The sequence below is a fragment of the Peromyscus maniculatus genome, chromosome X, assembly GCF_049852395.1.
Source record: "Peromyscus maniculatus bairdii isolate BWxNUB_F1_BW_parent chromosome X, HU_Pman_BW_mat_3.1, whole genome shotgun sequence".
Taxonomy (NCBI): domain Eukaryota; kingdom Metazoa; phylum Chordata; class Mammalia; order Rodentia; family Cricetidae; genus Peromyscus; species Peromyscus maniculatus.
The window spans coordinates 101,128,294-101,143,128 of record NC_134875.1 but is presented as its reverse complement, the minus strand read 5'-3'; the positions used below and the strand labels follow the sequence as shown (position 1 = coordinate 101,143,128).

Genomic DNA, 14,835 nt, shown 5'->3' with positions numbered 1-14,835 from the left:
CCATGAGTTTGTAAGTGTTCTGCTTTTGTTGTTGTTGAAATCCAGCTTTAATCCATGGTGGTCTGATAGGAGGTAGGGGGTTATTTAGATTTTATTCTACCTGTTGAGACTTGCTTTGTGATGCAGTATGTGATCAGTTTTGAAGAAAATACTGTGAGGTACTGAGAAGGTATTTTCTTTTGTGTTTGGGTGAAATATTCTGTAAGTATCTGTTAGGTTCATTAGGTTTAAAACATCTGTGAGCTCCTGTTTTTTTCTGTTTAGTTTTTGGTTGGATGACCTAATTGTAAAGGGCTTGGGTTTCAACTCTCCCACTATTTATATGTGAGGGGAGATTGTGTTTTAAGCTTTAGTAGTGTTTCTTTTATGAACATGGGTGCCATTGGAGTAGGAGCATAGATGTTAAGAACTGCATTGTCATCTGGGTGGGATTTTCCCTTTGATGAATATGAAATCCTCTTCTCCACCTTTTTTGAATAACTTTAGCTTGAAGTCTAGTTTGTTAGATATTAGAATGGCTACACCAGCTTGCTTCCTAGGTCTATCTGCTTGGATAAGTTTTTCTAACCCTTTATCCTTTGGTAATATCTATCTTTGATGTTGCAGCCTGTTTCATGTGTGCAGCAGAAGGATGGATTGTTTTTTTTTCATATCTATTCTGTTAGTCTATATCTTTTGATTGGTGAGTTGAATCGATTGATATTGAGAGATATCAATGAACAATGGTTGTTAATTCCTGTTATTTTATTGTGTGTGTGGTGCTTGTAAGAGTGTATGTTTGGTTCCCTACTTTTGGTGTTACTGGTGTGAGATTATGTCCTGTGTTTTCATGGGTGTAGTGAGCCTTCTTGGGTTGGATTTTTCCTTCTAGTATCTTCTGTATGCCTTGATTTATAGATAGATATTATTTAAATTTGACTTCATCATGTGATATTTTGTTTTCTCCATTTCTGGTGATTGAAATTTTGCCGGGTATAGTAGTCTTGGCTAGCATCTATGGTCTTTTAGAGTCTGCAGTACATCTCTCTGGCCCTTCTGGCTTTTAGAGTCTCCATTGAAACTTTAGGAATCTAATAAGTATGTACAGGATCTATACACTGTAAAGTAAAATTTTAGATTAAATAAAGATATAAGTCAACAGAGGTAAGTACTATGTTCATGGGATCAGAAAATATAAGACAATTAACAGGCTGATTCTTACATAGACTGCTCTACAGTTTTAATGCAGTTGTTTTCCAAAAAAAATAGTGGTTTTTGTTCATATGGGTAGCACCAAACTACTTGCATTTTATTTTGGGAATTTTTCTGGCTTTTTAGTACCTATAAAATCGCCCTCTAAGCCAACATATTTCCCATTAAGTTTCTTTAAAAGCAGATTGATTTTCCTTTTAATTTTGATATTATAATTATATCATTTCTTCTTTCCTTTTCTTTGCTACAACCTCCCATATACTCTTCTTTTCTCTCTTCCAAATTCATACCCCAAAAGGAGACTATTTTTAAACATCTAAAAATGTATATACCTTCCTAACATATGTAACATTTCAATCGATATAGATAACTCTGAAAGGGGGAAAATGGCATGGAATGATTTTTTTCCAGATCACTAAATTTGTAAATTTTATCTAACAATTTTGACTATCTCAACTGTTTTTCTTTAATTATTTATTCAATGAAGCTATATTAATTACAGTGCTTAAATTTATGTTCAGTGTTTTAATAAGTTCAAAGATGTGTCTGTCCTTGAATGTCAACATAAAACAATATATTTAGGATTTATAATTAAAAAAATTCAATGTTCAAATCCTTGTTCACTTTTATATTTACCACACTCAGTTTTACCAACTAATGCACCATTTTAGCATACAAAGATTACCATTTAATAATGACATAGAGGCAAAGATGAATCTTCATTTTACAATATGTATCAAAAAACTATATCATAAAATAGTCATTTAAAATATATAAATCAGTCCATTCAATGTACAAATATATGCATTACTTTATTGAAAAGTGATCTGTGTGATATTTTCATATGTAAACAATTATAATCTTTTTTCTTTTATTGAAAATAGATTTTTTCATACAATGTATTCTGATTATGTTTTCCCCTCCCTCTACTCCTCCCAGCTTCTCCTCCCCTCCCCTCCTATCTGGATCCACCCCCTTTCTATCTTTCCTTAGAAAACAAACAGATATTCATGAATAATAATAGAATACGGTAAAGTATACTAAAATAAAACAAAAACAAACAAATGATAATAGGACAAAATAAAGAAACAGAAGGAAAAGATCCCAAGAAAAATTTAAATGCAGAGATTCACTCATTCACATTCAGGAAGCCTATAAAAACACAAAAGCTGAAACCTTAAAGCCATATTGTATATGCAAAGTACCTATACCATAAAATAAATATAAATAAAATTTTCAAAAAGAAAGAGCTCTTACATGATCTTATGAGTTAAGGAATCACCAAAGATGCCATTGAGTTCTTTTTCTGTTAGCCATCTATTGCTGGGCATTCAGCCTACCCTTAAGAGTAATTTATTTCCCCAGTGAGACTTCCTTGGCATAAACTAAATTTTCATTCGCAAGTGATTATCAATTAGTGATCCTTTCTAGGTTAGGGATGGAATTATGCATCTAATTTATTTTTTCAGCTCTAGGATTTATTTCAGCTCTAGGATCACAGTCCCTGTGCATGCTGCCTTGGTTTCTGTGAGTTTGTATATTTATATATTTTATATATTTTTCAATGCTCTTTTCTTAGAGGGCCTTGTTTCCTTGGTGTCCTTCGCTCCCCACTGGCTGTTATATTCTTTTGCCTCCTCTTTACACAGATTTCTCTGATACCTGAGAGGTGGGTTTTAATGGACATATCCCATTTAGGGCTGAGTGTTTCAAGGTTTCTCACTTTCTACATATTGTCTGGTTGTGGGTCTCTTTGTTCCCATCTCTTGCATGATGAAGCTTCTCAGTTTCTCTGTTGATGGCTGAACAAGGCACTTAGCTATGAGTATAGCAGAATGTCATTAAGGATCATTTTATTACTACACTCCTCAGAACAGTAGTATTCAGTTTCACCTTAGGTTCCTAGGCTATCTACTCTAAGATTCTTCATCACCTGAGCAGTATTGGGTATGGGTTCCATCTCTTGGAGTGTGCCTTAAATCAAATCAAGTATTTGTTGGTTATTCCCACAAGCTTTGTGCCACCATTACCTAAGCATATGTTGCAGGCAGGGCACCATTGAAGAACAAAGTGTTTGTGGCTGGGTTGGTGTTTATGTTTCTCCTTTGGTAGCATACAGAATACTTTCCTGTACCAAAGATGGTAGCATATATGCTGTAAAGGTTCTATATAGGCATCAGCTCGGCTTCTCCATATTCAGTGAGTTGTAAAGGTTATGTCTTCAGCAATAGGACTTCATCATCAGTTTGGGGAGAGCAACCTGTAGCTTTGGCAACAGTGTATATTGTCTGACTGTTCCAATGTAATCCTTGTGGTCAACATCTCAATTATATGTAACCCATTCCAGGTACTGGAAGCTTCATTTAGAGACAAGAAATGTTTGGTTGGGGCTCGGCTCTGTTTCCCCCATTATTTGGTGATTTTACTTAGAATGCCTTCATTTACATATATATATTTTAAGAAGCTTCTAACTGTATTATGTTTCCGCACTACCACTCATATGGCCTCTAATTTTAGCCATCTCTTCCTGTATTTTCTCCCTTCTCTTCTGTCTCCCTCCCCCTCCTTCCTTGATCCCCTAAACCTAGCTCCCACACCCATCCATCCATAATTGTCTATTCTATTTCCCCTTCCTAGTGAGATCTATTCATTTGGCCTGGTCTTGTACTCTATACCTAACCTCTGTGCTTGAATTATAGTCTTAACATTATTTTAATGCATCTGACTGAGGGCTGATCTCCAAAATATATGAAGAACTCAAGAAACTAGACATCAAAATATCTAACAATCCAATTTAAAAATGGGCTACAGAGCTAAACAGAGAATTCTCAACAGAAGAATCTCAAATGACTGAAAGACATTTAAGGAATTGCTCAACATCCTTAGTCATCAGGGAAATGAAAATCAAAATGACTCTGAGATATCATCTTACACCTCTCAGAATGGCTAAGATAAAAAACACTGTAGACAGCTTATATATTGGAAAGGTTGTGGAGCAAGGGGAACACTCCTCCACTGTTGATGGGAATGCAAACTTGTACAGCCACTTTGGAAATCAGTATGGTGGTTTCTCAGAAAATTGGGAATCAATCTTCCTCAAGACCCAGTTATACCACTCTTGGGCATATACTCTAGAAATTCACAATCAAACCACAAGAACATATGCTCAACTATGTTCATAGCAGAATTTTTCATAATAGCCAGAACCTGGAAACAACCTAGATGCCCCTCAACTGAAGAATGAATTAAGAAAATGTGGCACATATACACAATGGAGTACTACTCAGCAGAGAAAAACAATGATATCATGAGGTTTGCGGGCAAATGGATGGAACTAGAAAATATCATCCTGAGTGAGGTAACCCAGGCTCAGGACAAAGATGGTATGTACTCACTCATAAGTGGGTACTAGATGTAAAGCAAAGGATAACCAGACTGCAACCCATAGTTCCAGGGAGACTAGCTAGCAGGGGGGACCCTAGGAAGGATTCATGAATCGCACAGTGAAGGAGAAATAGGTGAGATCTCCATGAGCAAACTGGGGGTGGAGGGTGGGAGTAACAGAGAGTAAGGGATGGGGGGTGAGAACATAGGGGAATGGGAGGTTCGAGCTGGAACAGGGATAGAGTGAGAGAGTAAGGAAAGAGATATCGTGATAAATTAAGACATTATGGGATTAGGTAGGAACAGAGTGCTAAGAAAGTTCCCAGGAATCCATAAGGATGACCCTACCTTAGACTACTGGCAATAGTGGAGAGGGTGCCTGAACTGGCCTGCTCCGGTGATCAGATGGCTGAATATCCTAACTGTCATCTTAAAGCCCTCATCCAGTGACTGATGGAAGCAGATGCAGAGATGCATGGCCATGCACCAGGGTGAACTCCAGAAGTCCAATAGATGAGAGAGAGGAGGGATTCTATGAGCAAGGGACTTCAGGATCATGATGGGAAAATGTACAGAGACGGCCAGCCAAAGTAGTGGAAACTCATAAACTGTAGATCAATGGCTGAGTCCATGATACTTACTGGACTGGGCCCTGTGGATAGGTGAGACAGTTGTTTAGCTTGAACTGTGTAGGGGGCCCCCAGGTAGTCGGATTGAGACCTGTCCCTGGTGCATGAGCCGGGTCCCAGCGCCTATGATGAGACACTTTCTGCAGCCTTGGTGCAGGGAAGAGGGGCCTGGGCCTGTCTCAACTGAATATACCAGGCTCTGCTGACTCCCCATGGGAGACCTTGCCTTGGAGGAGGTAGAAATGGGGGTGGGTTGGGGAGGTAGACTGAGGGGCAGGAGGAGGGAGGAGAGGGGAATCTGTGATTGATATGTAAAATGAATTTGAAAATCTCTTAATAATAAAAAAAAGATTATTTTAATGACATATAAATTTGACCCATGTTTTTATTATTTGCATTCTGGATCTTTGTTTTTCAAAATGCTGGCTTTAGAATCTCTATTCTTTTTTGTAAATTTTTTAAGAAATTATTTTTTTAATTTCACATACCAACCACAGATCTCCCTCTCATCCCTCCTGCTACCTCCTACCCCACCTCATGCTCCTGACCCCTCTGCCATCTCCTCCTCCAAAAGGGTAAGGTCTCCTATGGGGAGTCAGCAAAGCCTGATTCATTCAACTGAGGCAGAACCAAGCCCCTCCCCTCTGCATCAAGGCTGAGCAATGCATCCCACCACAGGTAATGGTCTCCACAAAGCAAGCTCATGCACCAGGGATAGATCCTGATCCCACTACCAGGGGCCCCTCAAACAGACCAAGCTAGAGAACTGTCTTCTGTATGCAAAGGGTCTAGTCTGGTCCCACCCAGAGAACCTCTATTCTTAAATATTTCTTTACGTAGACACATATATGACAGATAAACTGAGAATCCTAATCTACAAATCTAAAATCAGAAACGCTAAAATGGATAAAACATTCTGTGCACCAATAAGACACTAGAAATGGAAAATTCCATACTTGACTTCAACTGTTTTCCTAGATCTACACCTACAGAAATATTTCCAACTGTTTTGACTGGCTTCCAAAAACAAGTCAATGGAGGAATGATAATCTTTTCAACATGTGGTTATAGAGCAATTAGACTAGTATAAGAAAAAATGCATGCCTTCAACCTAAACCCCACTCATATACAAAAATTCAAAGTGAATCATAGATCTAATGCAAATAGAAAATTTTTAAATATTCAAAAAATGAAGAAAACTTTTATGATGCAGGGAATAGTCAATAGTTATTAGTTAATATACTTAAAATATTCTCCATAAAAGAAAACATTCAATAAACCAGATGTTAGAAAAATATATACCTTTTGCTTAATAAATACATTTATAAGACTAAGAAAACAGAAACTACAGAATGTATATTTCAATCACATGCCTGATAAAGTACTCACATCTAGAAAACATGAGTTCTTATATCCCAGCAGTAAAATAAACAAATGACAACCCCCAGGTACCCAATTAAAAATGGACAAAAGCTATGTATAGACACTTCTTTGAAGTGTTTATTCAGAAGGAAGGGAAAATGATGAACTGCTAATTAATGTGAAGTTTTACTTAACGAAGTTGAACAAATTGTAGAGCTCTACCGTGAGATTCTATCAAAAGTCAATAAGCCCATAGTGCACATTTAAAAGTTTTAAGAGTTTTAACCTTAGATCTAATAGTGAATGTTTTTATCCCAATGACATACAGTTTTAAAAGGGAAGTTGAATAAATTGTAGAGCTCTACTGTGAGATTCTACATCAAAAGTCAATAAGACCATAGTGTACATTTAATGTTTAAAGAGTTTTAATCTTGATCTAATATTAAATGTTTTTATCCAATGAAATACAGTTTTAAAAGGGTACATGGAAAGCTATTTGATGCCATTATGCATTAGAGAATATGAAATTAAGATTGTCATGATATTCTCCTATACCTTAGGCTAGGCAGGAAGTATAGGCGGGACTAACAGAGAGGAGAAAAGAAAGAACAGGAAGGCAGAAGGAGTCACTGCCAGCCGCCACCATGACAAGCACAATGTAAAGATGCCGGTAAGCCACAAGCTACGTAGCAAGGTATAGATTTATGGAAATAGATTAATTTAAGTTATAAGAACAGTTAGCAAGAAGCCTGCCACGGCCATACAGTTTGTAAACAATATAAGTCTCTGTGTTTACTTAGTTGGGTCTGAGTGGCTGTGGGACTGGCGGGTGACAAAGATTTGTCCTGACTGTGGACAAGGCAGAAAAACTCTAGCTACACTTAGGAATAAAAAAAAAAATCAGAATCGGAGAATATCAGATACTGGCAATTGATGGCTGTAGTGAGTAGCCATTCCAGCTTTGATCTGGATGTTCTAATCCCCATTGAGGCCAAGGGAGGACCCTGGAGACCGGAGATCGAGATGAGCCAGCTCTCTCTCTGTTCCTGGACCCTAGATGGTGGAGGTTGACTGAGTAGAGCTCTAGAGAACACTGCTAGACTGCTACACATCTTCCCCAGTCCCCGCAGCCTACCTATCCCTTCATTTGTAAGTTACCCACTAAATAAATCTTCCTTTTAACTACATGGAGTGGCCTTAATAATTTTGCCAATAGATGTCCCAATTCTGAGTGAAAAAAAAGGCAATATCAAAAGATTACAAAGTGAATGATTACATTTCTATAACATTCTTAAAATGGCAAAGTTCAAAAGGTAGAGGACAAATTAGTTGGTGGCAGGTTTTAAGGGTGACTGGGCAGGGTAAGTGGTATGAATATAAAGAAGTATTATGAGGAAAGTCTTAGCAATGACGGAATAATGCTGTATCATGATTAATAAAACAAATGAAGTACATGTACATAGTCAAGTTTCAATGCATTACAAAGAAGAATGAAATCATGACATTTAGAGAAAATTGGGCCAAAATGGAAATCATTGTGCTAAACAAAATGAGCGAGACTCAAAAGGAAATTTGTGGCATGTTTTCTTGCTTGTAAATCTAAATTTGTGTATGTGTATGAGAAGAGAGGAAGAGATCTCAAGGAAAGGAACACAGGTGAAAACATGAGCTATGAAGACAGAAGAGACCATTCTGGAGTTAAAGAAAGGGATAGCACACATGCTTGCAACACACATTGTATGTCTCTCTCTAATAGTATTATTTAATTTGCAAAAGTTGTACTTTTGAGTACAACTACTGAAACACTGAAACAACTCAAGGAAGATAATTATAATTATAAAACAAATTTCCTTCTCAAAGTATGTTATCAAAGTGATTTGAAAACATTGAGCTCACCTGATGCATAAATAATAAAGAGGAATATAAATGCTTCTGTTGACAAAGAATGATTTACAAAATACAAAATGTTGGATGACATATTACAACTCTGTATATTTAATATTATATAGTCTTTTGTTGAACCATTGAGTCATCATTAGTTCAATATTTCAGAGAATAGATTTAATAATTATTACAACAGAATTTGAAGAAAATAAATTTCTGGTAAAGAAGACTTATCATAACTCACAACTGAAATTTAGCATTTTGGGAAGGATTCTCCATTCCATTGTAAGAGTGTTCTTTATTTTAGAAGAAAACATGTCCCCTGAGACCTACTCACATTCTGCCTTCAGAACTCAGCTGTTCCATTCTGCTGCTGCTTCTCTAGTTCAGAGTGTTGGCATCATCAATACATGATTTTGATTGGATCCCAAGTGTAAGAGTTAATTTTGGTAAACATCAAACAGATTACAAATGAATAAATTATTCTAGGCAGTTTTTGTTGTCCAGAAGAGTGACATTTCGGGTGTGTTGAGAAGGGAGCAAAAAGAAAGGCATTTAAAAGTTAATTTTGGATCAGGATTTTCTGTTTTGTTGTTTTGGAAATTAACATAAAAGTTACAGAAAATATTGTGACAACTTTGTACTGATGAGTTTTTATGTCTAGGGGACTTTGAGAGCAAGACTGTGTCCCTTGTGCTATTCTGGTTTGGATGTGAATCAGAACACAGTTGAACATTATTTGAATTCACAGAGCTTGCTTTGCTGGAAGCACAGCCTTATATGTAGTGTCCATGGGCAGTCCTATTATGGGAAAGCAACTTGAGAGAAAAGGCGGGTCACTTGCTTGTGCGCAGGTCCTGGAATTTGAAATATCCAGAGGCCTCTACAGAATCCTGGCATCAGTTACTATGTTGACTCACTCCGTGTTGGACTTACTCACTTTCCCTCTACAGGACTCAGCTCTTGAAGTCAATAGCCTTTATAGAAAAACGAATAAGAAAACTCGAAGTGCTATTTTTTTTCAAGGCTGCTGAAGTTTATTGGCTTCTCTTCGTACCTAAGCCTACTGGAGCAATAAAACTGAGAGAAACTTTTACCCAGATTTTTATCCCTGCCTTGATATACACTTTTTCTTCCAAATGCTTTGGTGGGAAGAAGTTGAAGACTGTTGTAAGTACAAAGTGACTAAAAATATCTTAACTGTGGCATGACTTTCAGCTTGTGACAAGCTCACTGAGTAGGCAGATTGATTTAAACTTATTACAGTAGCTTATGAAGAAGCATAAATTTTGTCTTCTATGTACTTTTTCATCCATATTCAAGCATATGTGTTTCATACTGTAAAATCTTTTCAGTAGATATGAGGAAGACTTGTAGGGGTTTTGTTACTGCTGTTTGCTTGCCCTTTGCAGTAGACTAAACACACCAATCTTGTTTAGGAAACCTCTAATAATAATATATGCATAGCATGCTTTGAGTGTATGTAACAGACCATTTTGAATACTGTGAATAATTTACATATCTGTTTTTATTATGATTGACATTCACCATGATGGTTTTGGAGATAGTTGTGAACTGACCTTTATTCTCAGTGAACTGATTCTCTATAAGAATAGCAGAAGCCTAAAGTTTAGAAAGGTTTTATATGACATAGCATAGGAGAAATTAACAAAAATATGTTGTCTTTGGCAGATGCCAAGTGTAAAAGTGTTCATAAAGATTGGAATTCTAAGTTTTAAAATTATATTTCATATTTTAAATATTATATTCTCTGTCATATCATGATTCTTATTCAAATAATAATACAATTTGTGCTGGAAAATTATCAGGTAGTCAGTCTCTTGTTCTGAAAACAAAATAAAAATCTGGAAGACTTGTAATCCTATTTTGTAGTAAGTCACTTGATGATTCATGTCTCCTGCGACCTAGCATGTCATTAAAAATTTTAGATCAGACTTTTATTTAAAAATGCCCCCATTTGTTTTTAAAACCTCAGCTATGACTAGTAAATTTAAAAATTGACTCTAACACAACAACAAAAATAACTTATAAAAATAATCCATGATGAGGCCATGGTGTCCCAAAGATATGGATGAAGGTTATCATTTTCTCCCTATTTTTGACTTGTGGACTCTAGTCATTCTAAAATAGTTATGATGACAATGCTCATATTTAAGTATGAAAATAGAAATCTTTATAAACAGGTAAAGATTCACAAATTCTAGAAAAACAGTCAAGCATATACTCAAAAACATTGTAGAAATTGAGATTGTACATGTATTGATTTGTAATAGATGGGTAGACATTCCAGAGCAAACCACTTGTTTCCATTGTTGCCTTCAGACATTTATTTGTATCAATGTTATCTCTTAAAGGAAAAGATACTCTGTTTACTGTCAATGCAAAATACTTGCAGCACTTACATATATTCTTTGTAACACACACACACACACGTATGCACATTTTAATTTTCTATTTCTGTGTCTTTTATAGCAACTTAGAAATATCATTGAGATAATTCATTGGTAATTGTTAAGTCTTCAAAACCCAAACCACAATCCAGTGTCCAGAGAACATTTGAAAGACTATCAAAAATGCAATTCTGAAATGAAGAGTAGAAAGCTTATACTTTGCTTTGGCATAGAGTCTACTGGGTTTTTAAATACTTAGGGTTTGAAGAAAGCTTTTTATCATAGAGTATTTCCATTAAATAATGCTTGTGCAATATAAAAATGTTTAATGAAAAATAACATTGTAGGGGTTATAGTGCACAAAAACTTTTGCTGTTTTAATAGTGAACTACTAGTTGGGTGTTTTGACATTTGAATCTTGTTTTTCAATCTGCCTTAGACTAAAAAACTTTGAAAATATTTTTAGTTGGGGTTTTGATCTTGAAACATTACTGTTTAAAAGAAAAGATTGTGGTGTTAAAACAAGAATTGGCTTTTAAAATTACATATGTAATTTTGTATATTTATCAAATAATTCATTGCAAATAAACATTAAGGTTTTTTAAATGGCACAATTTGTCTTGTAGTCTAACAAAGTTATCTTTTAGAATTTCAGTTGCAAGATCTCTCAAGGGCATGTTAACTGAAAGAAGAGAATCCTTTTTAAATTGATGATATACTTTCTAATTTAATAAGAGGCTTTTGCTGTCTCTTCTATATAATATCATTATGGAAAATACAATATATCATGTTATGTAGATGTTATTCTTTTATTTTAAAATGTCTATGGAACATTATGTTCAAATTTAAGTTATTTAAGGAAAAAGATGTTGGTTGACTTTATTGAAGCTTGCCAGTATTAAAACAAAAAGGCACAGAATTACAGCTTTACCTTTCCTGTAGATTAAGGTTTTGGACATGCAAAGTATCATTTATTTTTGAATGTATTATTTAATTGTATTTTTAAATTGGGATCCAAAGGCTTCCTCATAGTGTTTCCATAGTACAGAGTTTGAACACTCCTCCCCACCGCTGCTTCTCCTCCATCTTTTCACTTCCCTTCCTCTTTGCTCTCTTCTCACATCTGAAATCCTTATTGCTTGGGAAATAGGCTTCCAAGTTCTTAACTATTTTTGTAGATTAACAAAAGAAATTGAAATCATCACTCTCTTAGAAATCACAAGTGTCTCCTTCTTCTTCTTCTTCTTCTTCTTCTTCTTCTTCTTCTTCTTCTTCTTCTTCTTCTTCTTCTTCTTCTTCCTCTTCCTCTTCCTCTTCCTCTTCCTCCTCCTCTTCTTCTTCTGATCTCTGTTATCTCTGGCATATCTTTTATCATATAGCCTTAACTGAGAGTAGAAGGAAATGATTTAACAAAAAACTCTCATTTTCCTTTTAACTTCTATTAGACTTTCCTGCCTTATTAGGCATGACTTACCATATTTTCATCAATGGTTACTTCATTACAAATTCAAGAAAAATAGTGTTTGCATATGAAAGAATATTTTTGTATATTGCAAAAACAGGGGTACTTAAATGACAAAGTACAATGAGTGAATCTCTTTTAGGAAACTTAGGAGACTGGTTGAATTTAATTATATCTAATTGTTTCTCAAAAGTAATTTTCTTTTGTAATTTAATTTCTATTTGAATCACATATCTATTATAAGGAATTTTAAAATAACTAATCAATATCCTTGGCCAGAAGATAATATGAACCATGAAGGCAAGAGCAAATTCAGGATTCATGTGGCCTAAGATTACAAATCTGGGAGAGCTCCTTCAAGAAACTTAACATGAGATGATTAACATAGAAATAAGAGCCTTGGCAAGAGTCCATATAAATGAAGCTTCAATAATTTCATTGGGCATCACTTCTAGCTAAAGGGATCTGTTGGGATTGTATCTTTTCATAACTAAATGTTAAAACAAACTGATATTAGTTATATTTCAATAAATCATAAATTATTTCACAAAGACTTCCTTTTATATAATGTAGATTAGAGAGCTAAAAGAATTTATAGAAGTAGGAATTTGACATTTCTGTCTTTTATTCTGAAAAGATGCATTGATTAAAATGATGTCCAGCTCAGTTAACAGAGGGGATGCAGTTATTTCATATATACACGGTACGCCATTTGAAGGGTAGCCAAACTACGAGGAGGAGGAATGAAGACGACCTTGGCTTATTTTTATACAGTAGAGATTTTGATTGGATTCAGAGAGAAGCAATGCTTTTCTATCTCACAAAGACCTGCTTTAGTCCTCAGATGTTTGTGTTCTGTTAGCAAAGCAATCAATTTGTCCATATTAGAAAATTTTGTCGGGAAAGTCACAAGCTCAAATATGGGAAATAACTCCTTTTTTTCTATTCAATGCAACCACATTTGTTAGCAGAGTATCATTAAAATATATCCCTTTGTGGATCAGGCTCCATGCAGCATAGGAATTTTCAAAACCAAACAAACAAGGAAATAAACCCAATGTGGTCATTAGAGTTTCTCGACTTGCAACATACATTACAGTCTGGTATATGACCAATGATCTAGTGCTTGCACAAGGTTTTGAGCTACATCTCCAGTACTCCTTCCCCCTCAAAACTTCTGTCTACTTTTCTATGGTTTTATCCTATGCAGTATTGAACCACCTTTATTACACGTATGAAAGTTAAAATGACAATGTTATAGTATAGTTTATGTTGCCAAATTGAAGGACTTTGACTACTTGGGTCAAACAGTTATTTCTAAAGTCCATATAAAAATTCAAACTCCCACTTACTGGATATTAAAAGAGAATTGTCTCAGAGGGGGGAAAAACTGCCATTTATGAACATTCATGAAGAAGTATAGTTTCAAAGTTAAGAGGTAAACTCATTAGGTTCACTTTTTTCTCAAAGTTTTAAAATAAAACTTTGGTTCTCCTTGTGAACATTAAACTTGCCTTTATAAACTAGACAATTTCTCCAGAGATTCTAAAATACCTTTTAATAGCTAGGGTGCATAGCCTTTATATTTCCTCATTCAAGATTACTGCTCTAAATATTTCCAAAGAAATAAACAAAAATGACAACAATAGCTTTGGCCTCAGTGTTTAAGAAAATATGAAATAAGCAGACTTACTGATGTGTAAATGAAAGTGAGAAAATAGAATTGCTTGGTGACTCACTCATAAAATTTTCTTATCAGCCTCCTGCACCTCAGGCCCATTGAGAAACCAAAGGGCAGTATTCTGTCTTCATACTTCATGTCTTTCATGTAGTCTGCAGTTTTAAGATACTTTATACCCAAAAGTTTGTTTAGTTTTATTTCATTCATTCAAAATGTCTTGGGATTTCAATATGTAAAGAAATACAAAGTCTTCCCTGATTCAAGATCAAGGCTAATCTGGGCTCCACAAGACCTTGTCTGTTTAAAAGATAACTGTTTTGTTCTTTTGATTTTTTTCTGGTATCCTATCATCTATCTATCTATCTATCTATCTATCAATCAATCTATCTATCTATCTATATAAAGTATATATACTAAGTCTTGATGAAAAATGCATTCCTACCACTCAAGATGGAATTTGGAGATGTTTCTGGCTGATCTCTTTACTATCTTTTGCCTTCTGTGTCAATGCCTTGTTTCACTCAATGAAAATATGCACAAACCTTGTCCCTCACTAAGGAAAGTAAGGGAGGATGGATGATTAGCCTTTCATTGGAATGGAGTTGTCATTCTCTGACAAGCTAATAAAATAGTTTTCTTATTTTTGTTTTCATTGAACATAAATGAACTTTTCAGAATGGCTAATTAAATATTTTCATTCTGTATAATTTTAAGGAGTTAATTGTTTATGAATTTAATGTATAATAAAAGTGATTTTTATGTCAGTTTTGAAAGCTGGAATTTATCACAGACTAGTTAGTCTTACATATGTAGTCTCATGTTCATGTAAGT

At 35.0% G+C, this 14,835-nt stretch overlaps 1 protein-coding gene across 11 annotated transcripts in view; it reads left to right on the top strand.

The window, feature by feature from the left end:
• Dmd (dystrophin) overlaps positions 1-14,835 on the top strand; it is a 2,251,111-nt gene that overhangs the window by 126,988 nt on the left and 2,109,288 nt on the right. For 10 of the 11 annotated variants that reach the window (XM_076562042.1, XM_076562041.1, XM_076562039.1 and 7 more), the window contains exon 1: positions 9,450-9,620. The exons of the other annotated variant lie outside the window; for it this stretch is intronic. In XM_076562042.1, the coding sequence (XP_076418157.1) occupies positions 9,590-9,620 (31 nt within the window). In that variant the 5' untranslated portion in view covers positions 9,450-9,589. Of the gene's footprint in view, positions 1-9,449; positions 9,621-14,835 lie in introns of those variants that run through there. 11 annotated transcript variants of the gene reach the window in all.